The sequence below is a fragment of the Rattus norvegicus genome, chromosome 4 (genome assembly GCF_021556685.1).
Source record: "Rattus norvegicus strain SHRSP/BbbUtx chromosome 4, alternate assembly SHRSP_T2T, whole genome shotgun sequence".
Taxonomy (NCBI): Eukaryota; Metazoa; Chordata; class Mammalia; order Rodentia; family Muridae; genus Rattus; species Rattus norvegicus.
The window spans coordinates 59182264-59207121 of NC_141537.1; the positions used below are offsets into that span (position 1 = coordinate 59182264).

Consider the following 24858-nt stretch of genomic DNA (forward strand, 5'->3'; position numbering starts at 1 on the left):
AGTTCCAAACATAAAGAGAATCAAGGGCAGACATTCAGGATGCCCCTTGAGTGGCTGTGGGAAGTGTTTTCCTCATGTATATAGATGGGCACAGCTCCTGCCAATCCCAGGTTCTACCACTGCAAGGCTGGCATGCTCTGCCTTCTACCAGAGATGTTAGGTCAGGGACATTCTGAATCACAGCTTCCTTTCTGGGCAGTCAAAGGAATTCAAACACAAGGAAAGCTTATTGGTTTGCTTCTTTAAGCTACCAGCAGAAGATTGGGAACTGGATTCAAGTGACTCTAAGTTCTGTCACAAGGTCTGTAGAGAAAAGGCAGCGAGAGCCACAGGCCTGAGGATCCTGTGGAGCGCTGACCTGGCTTATGAGGAGTATGCCCTTCTTCAGCTGTGTGTGTGACGGGGACAGCAGGTTCCAGGAAGAGGAGAAAGGGCATGCTGGTTTTACCCTAGGTGTCATGTAGATATGTTATACCACTGACAGCTGACACCCAGGGCTGGCTTTACTAGGCACTCTTCCGAACCTTCCACAGGATCCAGCTCATGCAGTGTCACAGCCCTGACAGGTTCTTAGGCCCCTCAAGACACTGAGGCAGAAAAGGCCTAATAGGCTGCTCCAAACTATTCAGCTACTGGTAATGCTGGCACCCAGGCATGGTCTCCAGGTTTCAGGTTGACAGGGATCCAACCAGAGGTGCTCTTTGCATGGAAACAAGTTCAGCAAAGTGAAGCAACCCCGCAGCCCGAGAAGCACAGGCACCGGTCCAGTATTTCTGATTCTGAAGTCCCGCTCTCTGGCTCAGCAGAAATTCTCTCAGATTCCCCATTTTGTGTTCCCTCAGGCCACCCCCTCCTCTGCACTTACATGTGATGTTCATTCTTGCCGTCCCAGCTCTGTACAGAAATGAGGCTTACAAAAAAAAAAAAAACAAAAAACAAACAAAAAAAAAAAACCCAAAACTTTGACAACATTTAAAACAGCTGATCAGTGTTGGTTATTATTTTCTGAAATAAAAAAAATTGCTACAGTTTTCTTTTCCTCATTTCATCTCCAGGAACATTTAACTGTTTCTTTTCTTCATTCCTTTTCTTCTTTGAAAGGTCGCTTGTGTACAGGATGAAATATTGAGATCAGTCTGGGCCTTCAAATGGAAACCTGTATGGTTGCAGTGGCAGATTGTACACACTAGAGGGCAGTACTAACGCAATTTGTTTTCTGTGTGATACCCAAGCAAACAGGCAGCCATACAGGATTTCTGTGGGAGTGGCAGAAGTCACTCCCAACAATGACCACCATTCCATCTAAAAGTCTTGAATCCAGTTCCTAAGGAAACACTTCCAGGTTCAAGGGGTGCCTTTGGTTTCCTGCTGCCCTGAGAACCACTTCCCTACCAGCTCTGCTTTCTGCCTTGCCTGGGTTCTTGGGTTTCCCTATCACACTCTCAACCTTAGACTTCCAGTTCCTACTTCTATTGGTTCCAGTTTCCTTCTTAATTATTTTTATTTTATGTTGACTACAAGTATGTCTGTGTGAGGATGTTGGATCTCCTGGAACAGGAATTACAGACAGTTGTAAGCTGCTATGTGAGTGCTGGGAATTGAACCTGGGTCCTCTGGAAGCCCCTGGCCCAAGTTTCCTTAAAGCAGACTGCACTGCCCTAACCATTCCCCTCGCCCACTTAAGCTTCTGGTGTAAAACATTGAAAAGACAAGGAAATCACAAAGAACAACAGACTAGCAACCAGGGCTGGAGAGAAAAGGCTTGCCTTGCAAGCATAACAGCTTGACTACCTGAGTTTGGTCCCTGGAGTCCTCAAGGTGGTATGTGTACCCATGTGCACACATATAAGCATTCATTTTTATTATGTTTACTTACTGTGTAAACATGTGGGTATGCCCACGTGCCATGCAGTTTTCAGAGGACAGCTTTCAGGAGTCAGTTCTCTGGTTTTTTGAGAGGAACAGTCTGTATTTTTCGGATTTCTTTTCTACTGTTTGTTTTGAAACAAGGTCTCAGGCCTTGTTTTTTTGTTTTTGTTTTTCAAGACAGGATTATTCTATGTAGCCCTAGCTGTCCTAAATTTGCTTTGTAGACCAGGCTGGTTTCGAACTCAGAGAGCCTGAGGGCTGAGATTAAAGGCATGAACCACTATGCCTGGCTCAGGTCTTGTTATATAGCTTGGACTGGCATGTAACTTTGTATATGTGTCACACTGGCCTTAAATTCTCAATTCTGCTTCAGCTTTCTGATAAGCTGGTACTATAGGCAGGCACCTCCATGCTTCTTATATTTTCTTATTTCAGATGCAGTTTATATATTGCTTTGTGTTTGTTTGGCCTTTTAGCTTTTTCACATTTACTTATTTCTTCATTTGTTTATTTATGTGTGTATAAAAGCATGTGTGGGTGCCATGTGGAGGTCAGAAGACAGATTATGGGACTGGGTTCTCTTCTTGTATTATATGGGTTGTGGGGCTTGAATTCGGGTCGTCAGCTTGGTGGTAAGTGCCTCCACCTGCAGAAGAGTTTGTCTGCCAGTCCGTCTGTCCATCCTATCTATCTATCTATCTATCTATCTATCTATCTATCTATCTATCTATCTATCTATCTATCTGTGAGACTGGGTCATGCTATGTAGCCAGAATGAACTCATATTCTCTATGGAGTTCTACTCTGGACATTGGAATCATACTTTTTGTCTACAGAATTTTGAAATTCCACAATGGTAGAAGTCAGCAGAGGTCTGTTTTCAGAGACTGTGCTAGGCATCTAGTGGCTCTTGCTATTCTTGCTCTTACCTGGGGTTTTATACAAGCCAGGCAAGTCCTCTATCACTGTTGTATCCTAACTCCTTCTCTATTTCTTTTCCCCGTCTGGGATTTGGGCTTTCATTATTTGGGGTTTGCGAGCAGGTTGTCTAATTTATTTTTTACATTTGTGAGTTTCAAATGAGTACTTTATCTGCATCGTTTCCACCCCACCCTCTCCTATATTTTATTTCAATCTCCTGTGGTTTTGTATTCTCTTACTGTAGTGCTAGGAATGGAACCCAGGCCTTGGAGCATGTGCAGCAAATACTCTGCCGCTGAACTGGGCCTGCGGCTCTGCTTTTGAGAGGTAAAGAAAAGAATGTGCTCATCTAAAAAAACGAGGAAAAAAAAAAAGGAACACCACAGCTGTTCGATACATAATCTTATGTATTATGTCAAAATATACATTAAAATGCATGTAATGAATATAAGCTACCATTTTCACCATCTGAGGAAAAGCTAGAAAACCTCTTTTTTTTACACAGGAATACGCACACCTGTAATCTCAGCACACTTAGGAGGTTGAGGCAGGAGGACTTGCTGAAGTTTTGGGCTAGCCTGGTCTAAATGGTAAGTTCTTGGCCAGCTAGGCTACACAGGAAGATTTCTACCTCCACAAACAACCACCACAACAAAAATTTTCTATTTAAAGTTTTCTAATGAAAAAAAAATTCTGCTACAGGCTTTCGATTAAACTGTGCTTTTGTTTTCTGGATGCTTCCTCCTTGAAACTGCATGCTCTGTCATAAATACAGTATCGTAAGTCTCCAAGTGATTTGGTGGTAGTGGGGTACGGTCTATGTACCCTAGGCAGGCTTTAACGGCTCAGTCTAGCCCAGGGCAGCCTTGAACTCACAAAGCCTTCTTCCTCAGCCCCCTGAGTACTGGGATTACATGTGAGCACTACCAGTTGTTTTATAATTTAAAAATGTTAGCCTCTACCTCTTTTCTTGTGCTGTTGGAGGGGGAACCCAAGGCCTCACTGCGCCCCAGGATTCCTATCTCCCTATCTTGCTTTCACATAAGAGGTTTGCTGCGCATGCACGGTGTGGCACTAGGTGTTCCATGCCGGACGATCGTCACTCCTTGTGATCTGGCTGGCCTATTTCCTTGCAGAATCCCTCAGCATTAGTTTCTTCATTTTCTCTCTTGGACTGGTCAGATACCTCATGGAAGATTATTACTGTCTGCCAGGCTCCTGGAAGCTGAATGAACCAGATGAAGGGAAAAGACCTGTAGGCCTAAAACGTCTTTTAATAGTTAACAGACTTGTGTAGTCTTAAGGCTTCTAATGTGGTAATTCCACCTTCATGGATGCTTGGTTTGCCTCAGCAACAAAGCTGTGCCTTGGAAGCAGCAGATGAATAAGACGGAGCTAAAAAGTATGAAGACTGTGATCTGATTGTTGGTTCCATGCAATGGTAGAATCTGCATAAACAGGGGCTACACATGTGTCTCTTTTCAGGGCTCAAACTCATTATGTTTCATCACCACATCCCACTGAAGGATCACTTCTCTGCTCGGTAATCAACTCTAGTGGCTGGCCAGGTAAGCAGCTGCTGGGTATGAGCTCCTCATATGCCAGGTGGCCGTGCTGAAGCTCCCTTGTGTATTGGGGAGGAAAGAAATCGGTAATAAAGTTGTTAGCCTCTGCCCAGCAGCTGGAGGACGGAGCTCTGGGCCCCTTCTTCATAAGAGGAAGGAAATGATCAAAATTGGACACACCAGGAGAAAGCCTAATAAGCTTTTGTGTCTGGCAGACTTTTGGGGTTTGTGGCAATAACAGTGCTCAGGTGTCCTTCAGCACAGACCTGGAAATAACAGCTACCAAATGAAGAGACTTCCAGGGTACTAGTAAGAGATGGCAGGAGCTCAAGCAGGTGATTTCCCCCTTTGTCTTATTCTTTTTTTTTTAAAGGTTTATTTATTTATTATATATATAGCATCCTGCCTGCATGTACACCTGTAGGTCAGAAGATCCCATTACAGATGGTTGTGAGCCACCATGTGGTTGCTGGGATTTGAACTCAGGACCTCTGGAAGAACAGCCAGTGCTCTTAACCTCTGAGCCATCTCTCCAGCCCTCTCTCTTTTTTTTTTTTTTAAAGAATTATTTATTTTGGGGACACAGCTACAGTGTACTCACATATAATAAATAAATATCTTTAAAAAAAGAATAATTTATTTTATGTATATGAGTACACTGTAGCTGTCACTACATTACACTGGTGTGTAGCTACTCAGACACACCAGAAGAGGGCATCAGATCCCATTACAGGAGGTTGTGAGCCACCATGTGGTTGCTGGGAATTGAACTCAGGACCTCTGGAAGAGCAGTCAGTGCTCTTAACCTCTGAGTCATTTCTCCAGCCCTGTCTTATTCTTGCTTAGAAAAAAGTAGATTCTCTCATGATGAGCTGGCCAGTGGTCTGAGGGAGCTTTTAGGGCTGTTGTCACTTTCTGAGCAGTCACAAACTGTGATCCTCTTTGCCTCAGTTTCTTTAGGAATAAAAAAGCCTACTTCATAATATGCTAAAAGAGTCAACCACATGTTAAGGCTTTTTTCCCCCTTTAGGTAATATTCACATAAAAATTTAAAGACTGTGCAATAAAAATAATTTTTAAGCTCGTGTATACATGTGTGTCTGTACGACCAGAAGAGGGGGTCACATCCCCTGGAGCTGGCGTTACAGGTGGTTGTGAGTTCCCCAATGTAGTTGTTGGGAACAAATCCAGTAAGGGCTCCGAAGTTCTGAGCCAACTCTCTGACCCCTAGAAAGTGTGGTGTTGTCTCTTGCTTTTTGGTTTAATTTGCTTCCTTTCTTCCCTCCTTTCAAGTATGAGTGCTCTAGCAACTTGCACATCTGCATGTCAGAAGAGGGCATCAGACTGCATACTATAGATGCTTGTGAGTCACCAGGTGGTTGCTGGGAATGGAATTCAGGATCTCTGGAAGAGCTTGCCCTTAACTGATAAGCCATCACTCCAGCCCCAGTCTAATTCGTTGTTGTTATTGTTATCTCTTCACGGCCCTCACCCCTCCCCGACAGGGTTTCTCTGTGTAGTCTGGCTGTCCTGGAACTTGTTCTATAGACCAGGCTGGCCTTGAACTGCATGCCTTTGCCTTCCAAGTGCTGGGATTAAAGGCATGTGACACAACTGCCTGGCGTTTAGTCCAATTTTTAAAATTATAAACATTTCCTTTTATCATTAAAAGATTATTGGAGAACAATTCTTACAAGAAAAAAATCTATCGTCAGTAGAACATTAGTTTCAGGTAACTTTCTTATTTTTATGCCAGGGTTTGGCTAAGCAGTCAAAGATAACCTTAACAAACTTTTGATTCTCAGGTCTCAGTCTCCTGAGTGTTGGGATTACCCTATGACCTACCCAGTAGGTACACAATTTTATTTTATTTTTGTTATTAAAAATAAAACTGATCAACAGTTAAGAGAATTCGATGCCCTTTTAGAGGACCGAGGCCCCATTCCCAGTACCCAGATATCATCTTAAACTCTAACTCTAGTCCTTTAATTACATGTGTGCGGTGGAATGAAAGAAAATTAACTTTAAAAAAAAAAAAAACCAAACCAGGGTCTTGCTTCATGGCTCAGCTGACCTTGAACTATTATTACTGGTGATACATGCTTCAGATGTTCAAATTACTGCTGCGTACTCCACCCTACCTTGACGAGATTTCTTTCTTTCGGGGTTTGATTTTAGTTTCTTAATTCAAGAGTACGCCAGAAATCATGGCAGCAGGAAATGGCTTATTTGATTTCTTCTAGAAACCATCCCACTGAAGAAAGGCTCCGAACGGAGCAAAACCATGCCTTCTCGCCTGCAGCCGGAATTCAACTCACCTGACATGCCGCTTTTCCTTTAAAGACCGCCCGCACGATCGCACACATGCGCACACCCCGGAGGAAATTCACGCCGGCAAGGGAGCGAGTCATTCTTCCCCCACTTTCCCTGGGGTTTCTGGCATTCCTTTCCGGAAACCGCAACCCCTCTGGAGACATTTTCCTCATCTATTCCGTCGCGTCATCCGTTTTTATACTTTTCTGTTAGTCGCTGTCCTGGGAGTTCCCTCTCCACAGACTACTACTTTCCAGAGGAAGGCCAAAAGGACTACAACTACCAGGGGACTCTGCGGCCTGTCCGCCCCCCCGCGCGCGCAGTGCAAGTTGGGTTCTGAGGTCCCACGATCTTCTAGTCGCGTGCAGCCCGGAGCAAGCGCACTACAGGTTCCGTGGCGCCTCGCGTGTGAGTCAGACAGGGGTGGGGCGGGGCTGGAGAGGCCGGGCTGGCGGCGAGAGAGCGGGCGGAGGAAGGGGGTGGGAGCGCAGGCGATGGAGGGGAGGAGTGGGGGTATGGGGGAGGGAAGGGGAAGGGAGGCGGGAGGCGGGGCCGAGTGGGAGCTGGAGCTAGAGTCAGAGTCGGCGGTTGCAGTGGAGGCGGTGATGTCGGTGCAGGTTGTGTCAGCAGCGGCTGCCGCCAAGGTGCCTGAGGTGGAGCTGAAGGATCTGAGCCCCTCTGAGGCGGAGCCTCAGTTAGGACTGAGCACGGCGACCGTGGGCGCCATGGTACCCCCAGCGGGTGGCGGGGACCCAGAGGCTCCAGCTCCAGCTCCCGCGGCAGAGCGGCCCCCGGCCCCTGGCCCGGGCTCGGGGCCCACCGCGGCTCTCAGCCCTGCGGCAGGGAAGGTCCCTCAAGCGTCGGCCATGAAGCGGAGCGACCCTCATCACCAGCACCAGCGGCATCGCGACGGCGGCGAGGCCCTGGTCAGCCCCGACGGCACGGTCACCGAGGCGCCGCGCACGGTCAAGAAGGTACTGGGGTCGGGCTGCCTCTCTTCTCGGAGAGGCGGGGAGGGCGGGCATGGGAGCGGCGGCCCTTCACGGCACGGCAGCACCCCGTTCCACACCCTCTAGGTCGTGGAGCCGAGAGTCTTTTCCCACCCTTGAACCCGCTCTTAGAGCGGCCGCCACCCGGTGCTCCGCTGAGAAGCGAAGCCTCCAGGTACCACGGGCAGACTTCGCTACTAATAACATGGAGGTAGCGCCCTTCTCTACTACTTGAACGAGGCAGGGGAGGAGAAGCACCTACTACTACACCCCCCGCCTCCAGCACACTCCGCGTGTAATTTTCCGGGCTGTTCCGCGGCATAGAAAAACCTTCCCTCCAGCGATAAGGATAGTAAGATCTTTTTCCTTGGAGAACGAGGAAGCAGTAGTTAGCTCTCATGAGAGCTCAGGAAACCCTCTGAGTTGCCCGGCTTCTGCACAGATGATGACTTTCTGCCTTTCTGTGGCCAACAGCTTTCCACAGGGTAGTACTGATCTGTGCCCTTCCTTTCTAGCCATTGCAATTCTCTTGTACTGTGATTGGAGAAGGGTAATGGAGAGATGCTTCGTTCACTCTGAAGAGGTCTCTAGGATTACTAGATTGTATCTGAGGAGAATGCCTATTTCATTCCTATCCTTATTGTGAGAAGAAAGTGTTAGGAAGAAATGCCTGCTACTTTTGGAAAGTAATCATTTGGAGCTGTCAGCTTCCTTCTTGAACAGACACGTGTAATGATAATACCCCCCATATTATTTATATATTGGCTATAACCTTTACCCCCCTCCCCTCATTTTAGCTCCCATTTATCGATGCTAAGTCGGCACAAGAGGAAAAAGACAAGAGATGTGGATCATCTAAAAAAAATATGGCTTTCATTTCCTGGAAACAATATGAACACCATAATTTATATTTTTTTCATTATGATAGGTACATTTTGTTCTGTCAGAACAACAATAAAAAAGATATGAAGTGTACATTAGGTTTACTATGTAGAGTTTAGGTGAACCTTGGATCCAGCAAAACATTTTGTTGTAATTATCTCATGACTTAGAGCAGTTAACTTTTTCATTCTGACTTCTCAAAGGTAGTGCTAAATGATGTCAGAGGCAAGACTGAAGGAAACTAACAGTGCTTTAGGACATGCTTTGTCCTTTGCAGCTTGGTGTGTCGTCCTCCCCTCTCCTTGCAATTATAGTTAAGTGGAGGAATTACACTTAAAAGAGGCAGCCTGGGCTAGGGCTGGAAGTACTTAGGTCAAAATTAGGAAATCCAAAGCATATTTCTCATGAGTTAAGATGGCCTGTAACTTTGGCCAAATCTTTTTCTTGTGACTATTTCTTCTAAAGTTTGTAATTTAGTTCTTTTAAGGATAAAATGTTTAATAAGTTACTTTTAGAGTGAAGTTTACACTTAGGTACAGACCTGGGTTTGAATATAGCACTCCCTCCCTAGTATTAACTTTTGAATAATTTGCAAATTGTATAAAGTAATTTCTTCTATAAAATGAGGGTATTAGTTATAATTCAGGATTGAAAATGTTTGTGGTCATCACATAGAACTTGGTACCTCTAGTAGAATCTTGATAACTTATTAGAATTTATTGTTTCTCTCCTCATTTTTTTAAGTGTATGTTACTGTGATCTTCTCTGGAAAAATATACATATTAGTAATAGTTCAATAGATTCTGTATAAAGAATTAAAAAAAAATGCACAGGCCAGTACCCTAGAGTCTGTTATTTAATTCTAAATGTGCTTCTTGGACTCTTTCCTTGTTGCTGAGCCACCTTCTTCTTCTTCTTCTTTTTTTTTTTTTTTTTTTTTTAATAAGTCTCAAAATCATGTTCCATGATTCTAGATTTACTCAGCAGCCTCAGGGCTGCTTGCCGACAGGGCCGAGCTTGCCTCACACTTGCAACCTCACCAAAAGCCCGTGTTATTTGGTGAACACTCAGCAGGTAAAGTCCTGGGCAAGGATGCATCTGTGTGACCTAAGTAAGCACATTGCTGAGCTTGGCTTCTCTTTTTTTTTTTTTTTTTTTTACCCCCACTCGCCTTTCTCTTGTCTTGTTAGGGTCTCAATCTCTGTAGCCCAGGCTACCTGGAACTAAGTAGCTGAGGCTGGCCTCTGTAATCTTCCTGCCTCAGCCTTCTGAGCACTGAGATAGCAGGTGTATGGCACCACACCTGGCCTGAACTTTTGTCTGTCTTTCTTTTTTTAAGACAAGGTCTAGGGCTGTAGACATGGCTCACTCGATAGCAGGCAAGAAGCTCTGGTTCGATCCACAGAAACATATAAACCAGACACAGAGGTGCTCAGCCGTAACCCCCATACTGAGGACAAGAGAACCAGAAGTTCAAGGTCATCCTTAGCTATATAGTGAGTTTGAGGCCAGCCAGGCTGGCTTTGAACTCATGAACTTTTGTGTCAGCTTCCTGTGTGCTGGGATTTGAAGTTTGTACCACATTTGACTTGCAGTTTTTAAAGAGCATAATCTCAAGTTTTCTTAATAGTGAATTGACTACATTTTCTCTATGTAGATGTCACTCAAGGAAAGACTGAGCTGTTTTGATTTGTTAAGCCTTTCTTGTTTCTCAGATCATCTTGATAAGTCTTTCTGTTCTTGACTCCCTACTGCTTTGTTAAAAGTGTGTGGAGGGATTGGGTATTCTAGGAACAAAATAGTTGCCTTTAGCTGTGTAAATGGTGACTGTTGCTTTTATTTTTTAATTAACAGAAATCTTATTTCCATTTCCATTGATGTTTCTCTTTTCCTGTCTTTGTACCAGTTGTCATTTTTTGGTTCTGTTACTCTGGTCAGCCTCACAAAGGAAGTACGTAAGAGTCAGACCGCTCAAGTTCAATTGTCATAAGAATGAACATGATGGGGAACAGTTTGCTTGGTCACATTTTACTTTTGGCCCTTGCCTTCATCCTGTAACTTGTACTCTATAGTCAGATCTTGTCATTGTGGTTATGAGACTTGTATTTAAAGTTTTTCTCCATAAGCATACTTTAAGTGAACTCAGTAAATATCTCTCAAGTAGTAATTTATAAAATGGGAAAGTAAGTTCCATCCTGAGCGACTGTAACAGCAGTTAAGAGCATTTCTTCCATGTGTCCTTAGAAATGGATGCTTAGCACAGCAGAGAAAAGAAGGCAGAAGAGGATTTCCGAGAAGCTGAAACTCTGGCAATAAGGCCACAAGCCTAAGAACCTCAGCTAGTGTGGGCTTATGTTACTATCGGTAATGACTATGTTCAAACAGACTTCATATTTTTCTTGGCAAACCTATCCGCATTGTACTTACTTTGTTGCTGTCAGGAGAGAATGAGTTGAGCCATGTTCATGCTTTCTTGCCCTGAATTGTTTAAGCCCTTGATTTGGTTAATTATAGATTACTGAAATTGAGTGTTTTGGATGGAGTCATGGGAATGTGAGAGTGGTGTGACTCCCTTGCCAGTTAGAAAAGTACAGCCTAGCAAAATGTTCAGTAAGGCAATTGGCAGTTGGACCCTAATAATAGTTACCATTAATTGGCCTTTTAGGTGCCAGAAGTTGTTACAGGCATTTCTGTAATCCTGACAAAAACATTATGAAATGCAGATGGCATTATCTCAGTCTTACTGATGAGGAAATGTGATTCAGATAGTGTAGTGTCAACCCCAGGGTTATACATCTGAAAAGTAGCACAGGTTTAAACCCATGTCTGTCCCCAGAGCCCATGTCTTTATCCCTGTGCCACACAGACTTTCTGAGCTGTTAGATCTTGGTCTCTGGTTTTCCCCTAGGAATCTGAGGGTTTTCTGAGTGAACTCAGGTGTGTCTAAGGTGTGTCTGTCTGGCTAAGGCTTAGATCATTCCAAGACCAAAGCGAAGAGAGTGAATCAGGCTTTTTTTTTTTTTTTTTTGGAAGAAAATGGGAGAAGACTGGACAAATGAGAACCTCACAGAATTGTAAAGTTAGAAGATGTGTAGAACATTTATACAGGGAAGAAATTTAAAATTAGTGATATTAGCCTTGTAACTCAATAATGTATTCCTTGCCCCACCCTTTCTTTTAGATAGAGACTTACTGTTTATCCTAGGTTGGCCCCTATAGTTCCATATACAGCCCAGGTTAGCCTCAGACTCCTGATCTATTTCCACCTTCTAGTATTCTAAGCATTTGACACCATGCCTGGCTTTATCCTTATTTTTAAACTTATGAATCTGGTTCCTTTCTGTTGAGCTAACAGTTTTCTTCTGTTCATTAAGTCCCTTCTCTATGAATCAGTCTTTGATTAAACCTTTGAGAATTAGAAAGGAAAGTGTACTGTTAGTTTTTTTTTTATTTTTTATTTTTACTTGTATTAGTGTTTTGCTTACATTTATGTCTGTGCACCACTTTTGTGTCTGGTACTAAAGGAGACCAGAAGAGGGCAGTAGCACCTGGAACTGGAGTTATAGCTGGTCTGGTTAGCTACCCTGTTGGTGCTGGGAATTGAATCCAGGTCCTCTGGAAAGCAGTCAGTGCTCCTGACCACTGAACCATCTCTCCAGCCCCCTTGTTAGGTGTTCTCAGTTTGTACCAGGCCTTGTACTTGCAGCTTGATATGTTCTATTTTATTTAATCTTTTAAAGAGCATTTAAAGATAGTGTTATCCTTGTTTTATTGAGGAAACAGATTAAGAAATTTGTCTCATAGTAGCACAGTAAATAATGTACTAGAGTGAACAGATTCCTAATTTGTTTGACTTTGGAGAGCAAATTGTGTAGATTTGCAATAGCAGGATGTTGCTCTAGGCCGTTGTTCCAGTTGTATGTTCTATGCCTTGAGGAAGACACCTAGAACAAAAATTTCCAGCTATTTGAACAAATTAGAAAATATAAATGGTCTACTTTCTCTTAATGAGAAAGAGGGAAAGATTTGCAACATTTTTTTCTTATCTTTTCTTTTTAAGTTTAGGGTTACGGTAAGGGTAAGGTTTAGGGTTAGGGTAAGGTTTGGGGTTAGGGTTAGGGTAAGGTTTAGGGTTAGGGTTAGGTTTAGGGTAGGTTTCGGGTTAGGGTTAGGGTTCAGATTTGCAACTTTTATTCAGAGTCTTTGTGAGCTGAATTTCTAAGTAATACCGTTCTGTTTTTATGGTAGGGCTTTTAAAAAGGGGTGTGTGTGTGTGTGTGTGTGTGTGTGTGTGTGTGTGTGTGTGTGTGAGAGAGAGAGAGAGAGAGAGAGAGGAGATAGATGGGGGATATATGTGTGCAATGGGGGTCATGCAGAGGTCAGAGGACAACTTCATGGAATGGATCTGGCTCTCTTTTTACTCTTATGTGGATAACAAATTCAGGCTATCAGCTTTCACAGCAAGTGCCTTTATCTGCTGAGCTATATCATTGGCCTTTAGATTTTCTAATTAGTTACTTCAAAAGTTAACAAAATACTTATTATGTTGTGTAAGCAGGTGAGTGCTATATATTTATATGTTTACCTTGTGCATGCTTGGTACGCACAGAAGCCAGAAGAGGGAATCAGATCCTGGAAGTGAATGGAGTTATGGGCTGTTGTGAATCACCATGTGGATGCTGGGAACTGCAGGAGCAGGAAGTGCTCTTAACTATTGGGCCATCTCTGCTGCCCCCCCTAATTATTTTAAAGACAAGCCTCCTTTATATAGCATGCTGGCTTTAAGCCTGAGATCATCCTGTCTTAGCCTTCACAAGTGCAAGGATTATAGGCATTGTGCATGCCTGACTTACAGTAGTTCTTATTACTACTTGAGAGGTATAACCGAGATGGACGGGACGAGAGCCGTCTTGGCTATTGACTAGATCTTCCAGGCTGCCCTATGTTCATGTGATAGACACAACTAGAGGACCTAAAGTTCATTCACAGGATGGGTGGTTTCAGTCAGCCTGATAAGACTTTACATACTTTATAGGAGCCTTTTATGGTCCTATTACTTATGGCTGGGAACTTGATGAGACCAGAACAAAGGAGAAAGTTTCTTATGGCAGTTTTTAAGACTGAACTTCCTATTTTAAAATGTGTATTGCAGACACATTTTATATGTATATTCAGGTGCTTTTGTGTATACATGGAGGCCAGAGGACAGCTGGTTGGAATTGGTTCATAATATAGGTTCCTGGGGTCAAACTCAGGGGTCAAAGGTAGCAAACACCTTCACCTCATTGGGCCATCTTGCTGGTCCCTCTAAGATTAGGCTAAGTTAAATAGCTTAAGACATGCATAATTTTTTCTCCCTCTTCCACAGCTGTTTGTGAACAGTTATCTATTTTCTTCTCTTTGGAGATTTGAATTAGTAGCTGGCGATTTTTAAATTTTGTTTTCAAGGCTCTGTCAATCAAAACTGTCAGTTTTGGGCACTGAGTTTTTAGGACTTATGTAAACTAGGCTGCTAGAAAACTAGTTGAGTAAGACTTTCCTTAAAACCTTTTTGAATATTGCATATCAGACTAAAACTACCTCCAGTGCTCCACTGTGGCCCTTTTGATTACTTTAAAAGAAGGAGCAGCAAGATGGCTCAACAGGGAAAGGCTCCTGTTGTCAATCCTGATGACCTGACTGAGTTCTATGTCTGGAATCCACATGGTGAAAGAGAACTAAGTCCCCAGAGAATGATCTCCATGTGAAACAATTTCTCTCTCTCCCTCTCTCTTACACACACACACACACACACACACACACACACACACACACACACACCTAATGTAATTTTTAAAAATTAAAAAATATTAGGAAAAAAGGATTTAATAATATTGTTCTTGGGGGGTTGGGGATTTAGCTCAGTGGTAGAGTGCTTGCCTAGCAAGCACAAGGCCCTGGGTTCAGTCCTCAGCTCCGGAAAAAAAAAAAAATATTGTTCTTGGAAACTCCTTTATTGGTCTTTGTGATGTGCCTACAATTTACTCAGTACATACTCTTTGCCAGACCTCTGTCTTAGCTATTAATCCTCATAACAACTTTTATCAGATGAGTAGCTTTATCTTTATTTTATAGATGAGAAAATATAGGCTTAAAGAGAGTAATTAACATGCCTGAGGCTTTGCCAATCTGTGATGCCTTTGGGATCAGTGAGATGAAACATTACCCATAGCAACAGTGGGAGGCTTTGTCACATTGCCAGCCCCTACTGCTCTGACCAAACTCCCATGTGATGTCTGCGTGAGCTGCTGCTGGGACTGCTCTGTGTAACCCTTGGACATTAGCATCTACCCTGTTACTGGAGGAGGCAGAAGCCACCATGCATCATCACATCCTTGTTTCCTTTGTCACCGACTTCTCATTGCCCATCTTATACTAAGCTGTTTTACCATTGTCTTCATCCTTTCAGCTGACTCAGTTCTTGAAGCCTTTCTACTTTATTTTCCTCAACATCCCATTATCAGCAAATCCCCAAGTAGCACCAGCCTTTAGGTAGCAAGGTCAAGTCACGGAGTGAGAGTGGCAGTGCTGTTAGTGTTGGCACATGGTGTCTAGAACTGTAAGACGAAAACCAGCTGTAGGCTGGTTCACAATCACTCGAAATCTCTTTGACAAACCAATTTGATAATTTTGGATTTTTTTTTTTTTTGGTTCTTTTTTTCAGAGCTGGGGACCAAACCCAGGGCCTTGCGCTTCCTAGGTAAGCGCTCTACCACTGAGCTAAATCCCCAGCCCTAATTTTGGATTTTTTTAAAGCTGTGTATCCTTGAAATAGGTTTTCCATCCTGGATGCTATTTCGCATTCTTTCTGTATATTCCTTTTCTGTTTATTTCAGTCCAAATTGACTTGTAGTACTTGTGAAACTGAGTAATGGACTGTCTGTACTAACACTTCTACCTTCCTTGTTGCTGGAACCTATGGAGCTGAAAGTGGCTGAAGAAAATCTGAAAGCTAGACAGATCAGTGTCCGATGAATTGGTAATCATCAGCCTTGTGAGACACCGGCCATGTCTAGCAGTATTATGCATGTCTCTAGCAAGTCCACCTTCCCATTGCAAATGACTGTTTCATACTGTACCTCTCCTGTTTTATGTGCCCTTCTGTTTAAGCCAGTTGTAAGCGTTCTCTCTCACTACAAGAACAGAAGGCCCCACATGGAACTTCTCTGTCCTTTCTATCTACAAACCTGTGTCTGCCTGGGGCTCACCTTATTCTTTGTGTTATTGGAAGAGGAAGTGTCCTTATTCTGTCAAAGATAAGTCCCTCACAGGTGCTTTAATCACGTTCTTTTCAGTACTATTAAAGGAGTCTTCCTCTGGTTATTTCCTCTGTCTTCAGTATTTTATCAATATTCAGACTTGCTTTGCCTTCTTCATTCTGGCAGCTCTATTCTTCAGCCTTCCGACTTCCTTTTCGTCTTTTAGAATCCATCTTTGTACAGGATTTTTCTATGCATACATTTTTAATCCTTATGAACTCCTTAGCCCATTCTTATACTCTGACAGGAAGGAAACCTATTGCTAGTGTTCATTAGATTGGAAAATGTTTGTTTGTTTTTTTTTTTTTTTTTTGTTCACTCCTTAGGCTTCTGTGACACTGCTCTTTTGTTCTTTGGAGGCAGGGTCTCCTAGCAAGTATCATAGCACTTGTTACAGAGTTAAGGCTGCCCTTGAGCTTCTGATCCTTCTGTCTTCTGCCTCCACCTCCCTAGTGTTGGGATTACAGGTGGGCACTTCCGCACCCAGTTTTATGACATTGTTTATTTGTTTGGTTAGTTGGTTGGTTTTTACTAGTTTTCATTTAACGTTTTTGGCTGTGCCACCTCTTCCTTTTTTTTTTTTTTTTGGTTCTTTTTTTCGGAGCTGGGGCTCGAACCCAGGGCCTTGCGCTTCCTAGGCAAGCGCTCTACCACTGAGCTAAATCCCCAACCCCTGTGCTACCTCTTCTTTGTTGACACTTCCTTCTTGGTCTTGGGACCTCTGTTCTAGTCACTGAGTTTTCTTCCCCAGTTACCCATATAATTCCTGTCTAATAGTATCATCTATATCCCAGTAACTCCCAGAAGTATTCCTTTAGCTAAGACTTCTCTTCTGAATGCCAGTCTTAGGTTTGTACAGCTGCCTAGTACAACCAAACACAATAGTTTTATGTCTAAAACTTAATTTTATTTGTTTGTTTTTAGATTTATCTTATATGTATGAATGTCTTTTGTGCACCATGTGCTTGCCTTGTGTCCATAGAGGAACTGGAGTTAAGGTTGGCTCTGAGTGACCATTGGGGTGCTAGGAATTGGATCTACGACCTCACAATCTATAAGAACTTTTTCTTTTCTTTTTTTTGGGGGGGGGGTTTAAGACAGGGCTTCTCTGTGTAGCTCTGGCTGTCCCGGAACTTACTCTATAGACAAGGCTGGCCTGGAACTCAGAGATCTGCCTACCTCTATCTCTCAAGTGCTGGGATTAAAGGTATGTGCTGCTGCTGCTACCCCCACCCCCCATCAAGTGCTTTTAATTGATGAGTCATCTCTTTAGCTCCCTAAAACTGAATTTCATTAATTACCAAAATGTTTTGTTCTTACTTTCTTCTGTCAATTAACTGGTACTTGCATTATTTTTCTTTCATTTGTTTGTTTTTTGGTGCTACAAATGGAATCCAGGGCCTTGTACATACTCTGCCATTGAGCTACATCCCTGCCTCTCACAAATGCTCTTAATTATCCAAATGAACCTTGAAAATATTCTTGTAAAATATTTCAATTTTATAAAGCAGAAGTCCTTTGCTGGCCCCAGCAATTCTCATTTGCTTCCCCAGAGGTGACTTCTGCTATCCACTTGTCTTTTTAGACTTTCCTATGAATTTCCATGCATTTGTATTAAATTTATGGCCTTATATTAACTTGTACATAAGTGAAAAGCACACCTCAGGCTCTTTTTTAAATATTTAATACAATATTGAAATTTACATATATATGTTCTTTCCATATCAACACACATATATTTATCTTATTTTTGTTTATTTTTTAAAGACGGAATCTTACTATGTAGATCAGGCTTACCTTAAACTAGTGCTGATCCTTCTCCACAGCTTTTATGTCTGTTATATTCATATATATATATATATATATATGTGTGTATTCATAAATAAATAAATGTATTTTATTTTACATACATGGCTGTTTTGCCTCTGTATGTCTGAACCACATGCATATAGTGCCTGGGGAGGCCAGAAACGGGTGTCAGATCCTCTGAACCTGGAGTTGTCTGTTGCTGTGAGCTACCATGTGGGTGCTGGGAACTGAGTCAGGGTTCTCTGCTAAAGCAGCCAGTCCAGCTGAACCATCTCTGCAGTTACCACCCCTTCTTTTTAACTGCTGAGTTGATGTTTATTAAAGCATTTTTCTGTCACATACCTTTAACCTTTTTCCCCTTTAAAAATTACTTTATGTGTATGAATTTTTACTTGGATATGTTTGTGTGCTACATGCACATAGTGCCCTCAAGGGTCCGAAGAGGTCAGTGGATCTCTGGAAGTGGGCTGTAGTTGTGGGCACCTGTGAGCTGCCATGTACTCAGAGTCCTGTCAGGAACAAGTGTTGTCATCTGCTAAGCCACCTTCCTAGGTCCTCTTTTCTTTCCTGATAAATAGTGCCATAGGATTTATTTTATGTATATGTTCTCTTTGTGTTCACATAGAAATGTTTCTTCAGGATAGTTGCCTACAAGGAAAATTTGGAAGCCAAAATACCTTTTGAGGGACAGATGGTTCAATCATAATCTGCTGTGTAGACCAGGGTGGTCTTGATACAATCTTTCTGTCTCACTCGCTTGAGTACTAATATACATGTACATCACCATGCCTAGCCAGGCAGTCATATTTCAGTGTATGGTGATTTAGTGTAAGGTTCAAATGTAAATACTTTTGCTATATGTCTGCTAACTCTAACAAGACAACCTTTACCATTTGTCTTGACCTATATTAGGTTTATTTTCTTTTTTCTTTTTTACAAAATTGATATGAAGAACTCTTATTGCTTATGGATTTACAGTCTTCTCTTATAGTAAGGCTGAGAGACCTTTTTGTGTGTACCTTGAATTGTCAGTTTGCATTCCTTTTCTTACACCTGCTTGTTTATAATCATTAGTAAGTATTTAGGGAGCACTGACCACTGTATGTCAGGTTCTGAGGGTGCGGCAGTGAATACAATGGGTACAATGTCTTCACTTCCAGTGGATTGTCTTTTTCATTTTTTAAATTTTTGGGATATTTATTCCTTTTGTACATGCTGCAGGTATTTTTCCTATTATTATTTTTGTGTGTGGTATGGAGATCAGACATGTTAGGCCAGCATTCAGTGATAAACCCTGATCTCCTTATTCTGTTTCTTATTGGCTTGTAACTATAACTTTTTAACTGTAGTTTTCATGTGGCGTCAACATTTTATGTCTTAGTTGGTCTTTTCTATAACATGTTGATAAAAATTCTACATTTTCATGATTGTGTTTGTTGTATTTTCATTTCTAGTCCATCTAAAACTTCTGTTTGTAATGTAGGTCAATGGTTATTTATAATACAAAATGGCATTCTAGGTCCACAAATAAAATATTGTATTTTACCTACTTTTAGATGGTTCTGGTTGTTTCTTTTCCTTTAATCTATCTTTTTAAACTAGATTTTTGTTTGTTTTGAAATAATCTTAAATAATCCACGTGGTCTCAAACTTGATGTCCAGCTGAGCTGTCCTCACAGTCCTGAGCACCCTGTGTCTGCCTCCCAAGTGCTGGGAGGATAGCGTGCCAGCACGGTCCACATTCTTCCCTTCCACATGCTGTGCGTGTACTAGTAGTGTCTAAAGAGTCTCCAAACTTACGAATTCAAGAGTGGCCATAGGAGTTAACATCCTGTTACCACTAACTGAGGGCTTACAATGAGTTACTCATAAAAACACTGGATATCTTAGCAATTTTTCTTATGTACTTGATATCATTTCCATTTTTCTTTTAAAATATTTTATTTATTAGATTTGGTCATTTTACTTTCTGTGTGAGTGTTTTGCCTGTATGTTTGTAGATGCACCGCATGCATGTTTGATGCTTGCAGAGGTCAGAAGAGCGCTTCAGATCCCTGAAACTGGAATTATAGATGGTTGTGAGCCATCATGTATTGAACCCATTTCCTATACAAGAGTAACAAGTGCTCTTAACCTCTAAGCCACCCCTCCAGCCCCATAGTTTTAAGTTTTGATAGAAACTGGAGCCTCAGTGGCTTTTCTAATAAAAATGCTATGTGCTAGCAGTCATCCTCAGGGAGACTCATCTGTCTGTTAATGTTCTTCTACCAAGTTGGAAGAGTGTATCCCTGTGTGGGCTTTTCCTAAAGCAACATTTAATTTTTTTTTTCTTTTTAAGGCATTACCAAGATGAGTATGTATAATAAAAGTGTAGGCAAATTTTTGGTTTTTTTCCTATTAATGGTGTATTATCTGCCTTTTGAAGTTGACATTATATGCTCTAGGTTTAAGAAGGGCCTCTTTTCCTGAACATAAATAAAAATTTGTCTTTAACAAGGCTGTATTAGTTAAAGCTTAATTGAGTTCCAGATTACTTTATTCCTTGGGAGACAGAAGTAGACTAGTTTTTTTTTTAACATGATTTCATATTCTTTTTAGAAATTAAGGGCTGAATATGTTAGCTCATGTCTATAATCTCAGCACTTTGGAGGATGAGACAGGATAATGGCTGTATGTTCAAGGCCAGCCTGAGTTATAGAGTGAATCTGAGGCCAGTTTGGGATAAAAGGTTGATATACTGGACCTTGGATAAAATCTAGTACCATGTCCCTGTGGTGTGTGACCTACAGGGCTTTGTTATAGCTCTTGCTTCTCTAATGAACTGTGTGTGAGCTTCTTTATGCAAACTCATTTATTTATTTATTGTGTGCTAAGCATCGCTTAGTCCTAGGGTGATAACATCAGCAAGTTACCATTCTTGCCCTAGAAAGAGTAGAGGAAATGTACGAGGGAAAGAAGTAAATATAATTTAGTTTGATATGGGCAACCATGAAAGCAGGACTTGTAGCTTGAGGAGCTCAGCACTGACTGAGGTATCACCCCTGGAAACCAGTTGGTTTCACACGATATTCCCTTGTTCCATTTGAAAAGTCCAGAAATTCATGTCGGTATGTTCATAAGCCATTAGCCTCTTAGGACTTGTTCATGCAAACCAAGCTTACATAAGGCTTATTTAAAACAAACTGGTAGGGTTTGGGGATTTAGCTCAGTGGTAGAGCGCTTGCCTAGCAAGCGCAAGGCCCTGGGTTCGGTCCCCAGCTCCGAAAAAAAGAAAAACAAACAAAACAAAACAAAAAAAAAAAACCCAAAAAAAAAACTGGTAACTTGTACTTTATGGTTAGATTCTGATCTGACCTGAAATATCAGTAAGTCAGAGAGTATTCTGATTTTTAAGGTTTGCAATCCTTTGGAAGGATCCCTGCTACTCAACTGAATCTTGCTACTCAAACAGCAACACACACACACACACACACACACACACACACACACACACACGGGAACCCTTGCCAGAATCCCAGTTTGTTACTCACTGTTGACTTCATATTTTTCATTTATGAAACTTTTAGAGGGACAAGAAAAATCATTTTAAGAGTTTTGAGGAAGGGTGGAAACATAGAAAAAGAAATAGAACATTTTACAGACACAGAGACATAGAAACACACAGACTTGTGTACACAAAGAGATGAGATCCAGAGAGAAATGGATACACAGACTAAAAGATGGCCACACGTGCATTTCCCATGTGTGCATGCATAAGAACCCTCTGCTAAGTCAGCTCTCTGACACAGAACCCCATATATCTCCACAGAGTCCCCTGTATGTACTAACCCACAGACCACATACCACATACTCACACCCCGATTCCTGCCCTTTGACACCCAACAGGCAATGCTTAAAACAGATTTTTATGGAACTTCAGTAGTGTTCTCCATGGTTATTTTGAGAAAGAATAAATACTTTCTCTAAGGCACATTTAACCAGTACCTGAGCCAAAAGATGAAGCAAAAACGGAAGGGCTGCCTTTGGGTCTGTAGAACAGGGAATTCGACAAAACCTGTCTTTAGAACTGCTTGCTCCTGGGTATCATTTTCAGTTTGATGTACTTAAGCTTGGTTTTCTCTCTCTCAGGAGCTTGCTTCCTAGGTTGCTGGTTAGCAGAGTTCCAAGCTCAGCTTCCCTTGGTGCTCATTAACATACTTCCACTGCGCTGACCGAGTCACATAAATCCACCTGGGATGGGAAGCTTCACAGTGCACCTGTGTGGAGGAACTTGAACTGAGTTCTTGATGGACGTGTGGAACTGAGGGATGTAGACGGGAGGTTAAAAGTAGAAGGACGGGGTTGGGGATTTGGCTCAGTGGTAGAGCGCTTGCCTAGCAAGCGCAAGGCCCTGGGTTCAGTCCCCAGCTCCGAAAAAAGAAAAAAAAAAAAGTAGAAAGACCTGTTACCCTGGTGGGTTGTTCATAGTATGCGTGGTGCATACATAGAGATTTGCATGAAATTTAAGAATAACTAAGGGAAGCTTGTTGTGTTGGCTCATGCCTGTAATCCTAGTACTGAAAGGTAGATACAGGAGGATCAGGATAGTTCATGGTCATTCTACAGAGTGAATCCCAGGTCATGGGCTACAAAAACCCTATTCAAGACATCAAACAGCAGAACTAAAGGGAATTAATAGTAACTTTAAAATGTCTCAACTACTCTGATGTGTGTGGGAGTGGCACATTCGATTGTGTTGGTTAAGCTGGACCTGGTAGTGTAGATCAATAATTCCAGCCATCAGATTGAGTCAGGAAGAAATTCAAGGCCTGCCTATTCCATAGAGGATTGTATTAATTGATAGGTAACTAGTAGGTCCATAGCTAGCTTTGTCATGAGTATCTCTGGTAGTAGGCTATGGGAAGTATTTTATTAGAGAAAGGGAAGTTTGACATATACAGCTTTTTATGTAAATACTTGAGGTTTTCTATCATACTGAGGATGTTAGATGGTAGGGACATAAATTGAATAGTTTTATGAATATAGCTTCTGAAACCTGGTATTTTTTTATTGCTGCTCGATAGAGGTATATTTATTTGGTTGAAAGTCTATTTAAATTTTATATTTCAGCCAGGCAGTGGTGGTGCGTGCCTTTAATCCTAGTACTTGGGAAGTAGAGGCAGGTGGATCTTGATGAGTTTGAGACTAACCTGCTCTATAGCAGAATGAGTTCCAGGACAGCAGGGCTACACAGAAAAACCCCTGTATTGAAAAAAAATATATATATATATTTAAAATGCTGAAGAGTATGGAGAAAATTGTACTTAATATTCCCTTATTTCCCCCATACAGTATCTCTTGTAGCCCAGGCTGGCCTTGAACTTGCTATGTAGCTGAAGGTGACTGAACTTGTTATCATTTTGTACTTTTCTTCCAAAACACCATACAGGCTACAAATTTTTCTTTAGATTAAAAAAATATTTTGGTCAGGACAGCCAGAGCTACATATAGAGAAACCCTGTCTTAAAAAACCAAAAAAGAAAAAAATATTTTTTGGTAGTGGAGATTTTATCTAGAACCTCACACATACTAAGCATATACTTTACCTTATCTACCCTGAACCTATGGTTAGCTTTTAAAGAAGTAAAATATTGTAATAAAATTGAAGACCCTTTCTGTTTACTTTCTTAGCACTTCTCATGTTTCCTCTGCAAACAAAGACTACTGTTAGCCAGCCTTTTCTGCTGGTAAATTCTTGCTGTAGATGTATAACAATTTCATTTGGAGATTGTTTATAAGTTTTATATAATGTATTAAAGACACTCTTCTACAGCCTACTTTTCCTCACTTCTTTTCTGTAGTCAGATCAAGGGAAAGAACCACAGGGAAATCCAAATTGGAAAAGAGGAAGAGAAATTCTTCTTGTTTGCAGATGACATGATCTTACAGAGAAAAGCCTAAGAATTCCTCCAGAAAACTGTTGGAACTTGATCAGTGAGTTCAGGGAGGCTTCATGTCAAGTCAATACCAAGTATTCAGTCATTTCTGTATATCCACAGTGAGCTATCTGAGAAGGCAACCAAGAGAGAAGTCCAGTTTATAATAGGGAAAAAAGCCTAGGAATAAATTAAAAGAGTTGAAAGAACAATTTTCTATTAAATATGAATGAAAGAAATGGAAAAGGACACCCAAAAGATGAAAAAGTCACATGTTCATGTAGTAAAAGAATAAATATTGCTAAAATATCTGTGTTATCTAAGTAACTGAAAAATTCAGGCAAACCAAAAATGTCTATAAATTTATGCAGTGTCTATCAAAATACCAAGGATAGCATAGATGCAGAAAAAAGTTCTTGTAAAATCAATATGGAACCATGAAAGACCATTGAATAGCCAAAGGACTAGGCAAAAAGAATAAAGGTGGAACTATTATAATATCTGAGGACTTAGTACTACCAAGTTACAAAACCAAAACAGTATTGTACTTCTGTTCAGAAGGACATGAGACCAGTGGAACAGGGCAGAGAAACCAGAAATAAACCTTGTATGTGTACAGCCAATTGGTTTTTCAACAAAGGCACCAAGAGTATTGGAGAAAGGGCAGTCTCCAACAGTAAGGGTTGGTGGGAAAAGTGGATATCTATATCTAGAAAAATGAAGTGGGATTTTTAACACTTAATATGTGTAAAAGTTATCTTAAATATAAGTCCCCAAACTATGAATACACTAGAAGAAAACATAGAGCAAATAATTCAAACTTGGTTTAGTCAAAGATTTTGCATGACTCCAAAAGCCAGGTGACCAAAAAATAAAAAAATAAAAAATTAACAAGTAGGGTCTTCAAACTAAATTATTCATAACAAAGAAAACTATCAACAAAGATAACAGCTTATAGAATGGGAGAAACACTTGCAGATGATTCACTGGGGACTAATATTTAGAATTTATAAGAAATTCAGACAACAGTGAAAAACAACCTGAGAGCAGATGGGCAAACTTTGACCAGACAGTTCTCATGAGAAGATGCCTGACCACTTCCATGAAGAGGTGTGTGGGAAGATGCTCAGTATCACTGGTGAGGGATGCACACCATGAGGTACTAGCTCACCCTAGTTGGAGTGGCTCTTATTAAAGGACAAAGTGATAGTGCTGGTGTGGGTATGGAGAAAGGAAACCAGTGCAGTGTTGATGGGAACGTAAACTAAGATAGTCGTTTACAATATGGAATTTTTCC

The 24858-nt window shown here is 41.5% G+C and overlaps 1 protein-coding gene and 1 long non-coding RNA gene across 2 annotated transcripts in view; one reads left to right on the forward strand and one right to left on the reverse strand.

Annotated features, from left to right (window-relative positions):
• Positions 1-3179: 3179 nt before the first annotated feature.
• On the reverse strand, positions 3180-6934 carry LOC120102483 (uncharacterized). Its single transcript, XR_015686410.1, has 2 exons — positions 6674-6934; positions 3180-4414 (listed from the first exon to the last, which is right to left on the reverse strand). It is a non-coding gene; the product is annotated as an uncharacterized LOC120102483 (long non-coding RNA).
• Positions 6935-7252: 318 nt separating this feature from the next.
• Ahcyl2 (adenosylhomocysteinase-like 2) overlaps positions 7253-24858 on the forward strand; it is a 148723-nt gene continuing 131117 nt past the window's right edge. The window contains 1 exon segment of the mRNA NM_001173510.2: positions 7253-7642. Within this exon segment, the coding sequence (NP_001166981.2) occupies positions 7274-7642 (369 nt within the window). The 5' untranslated portion in view covers positions 7253-7273.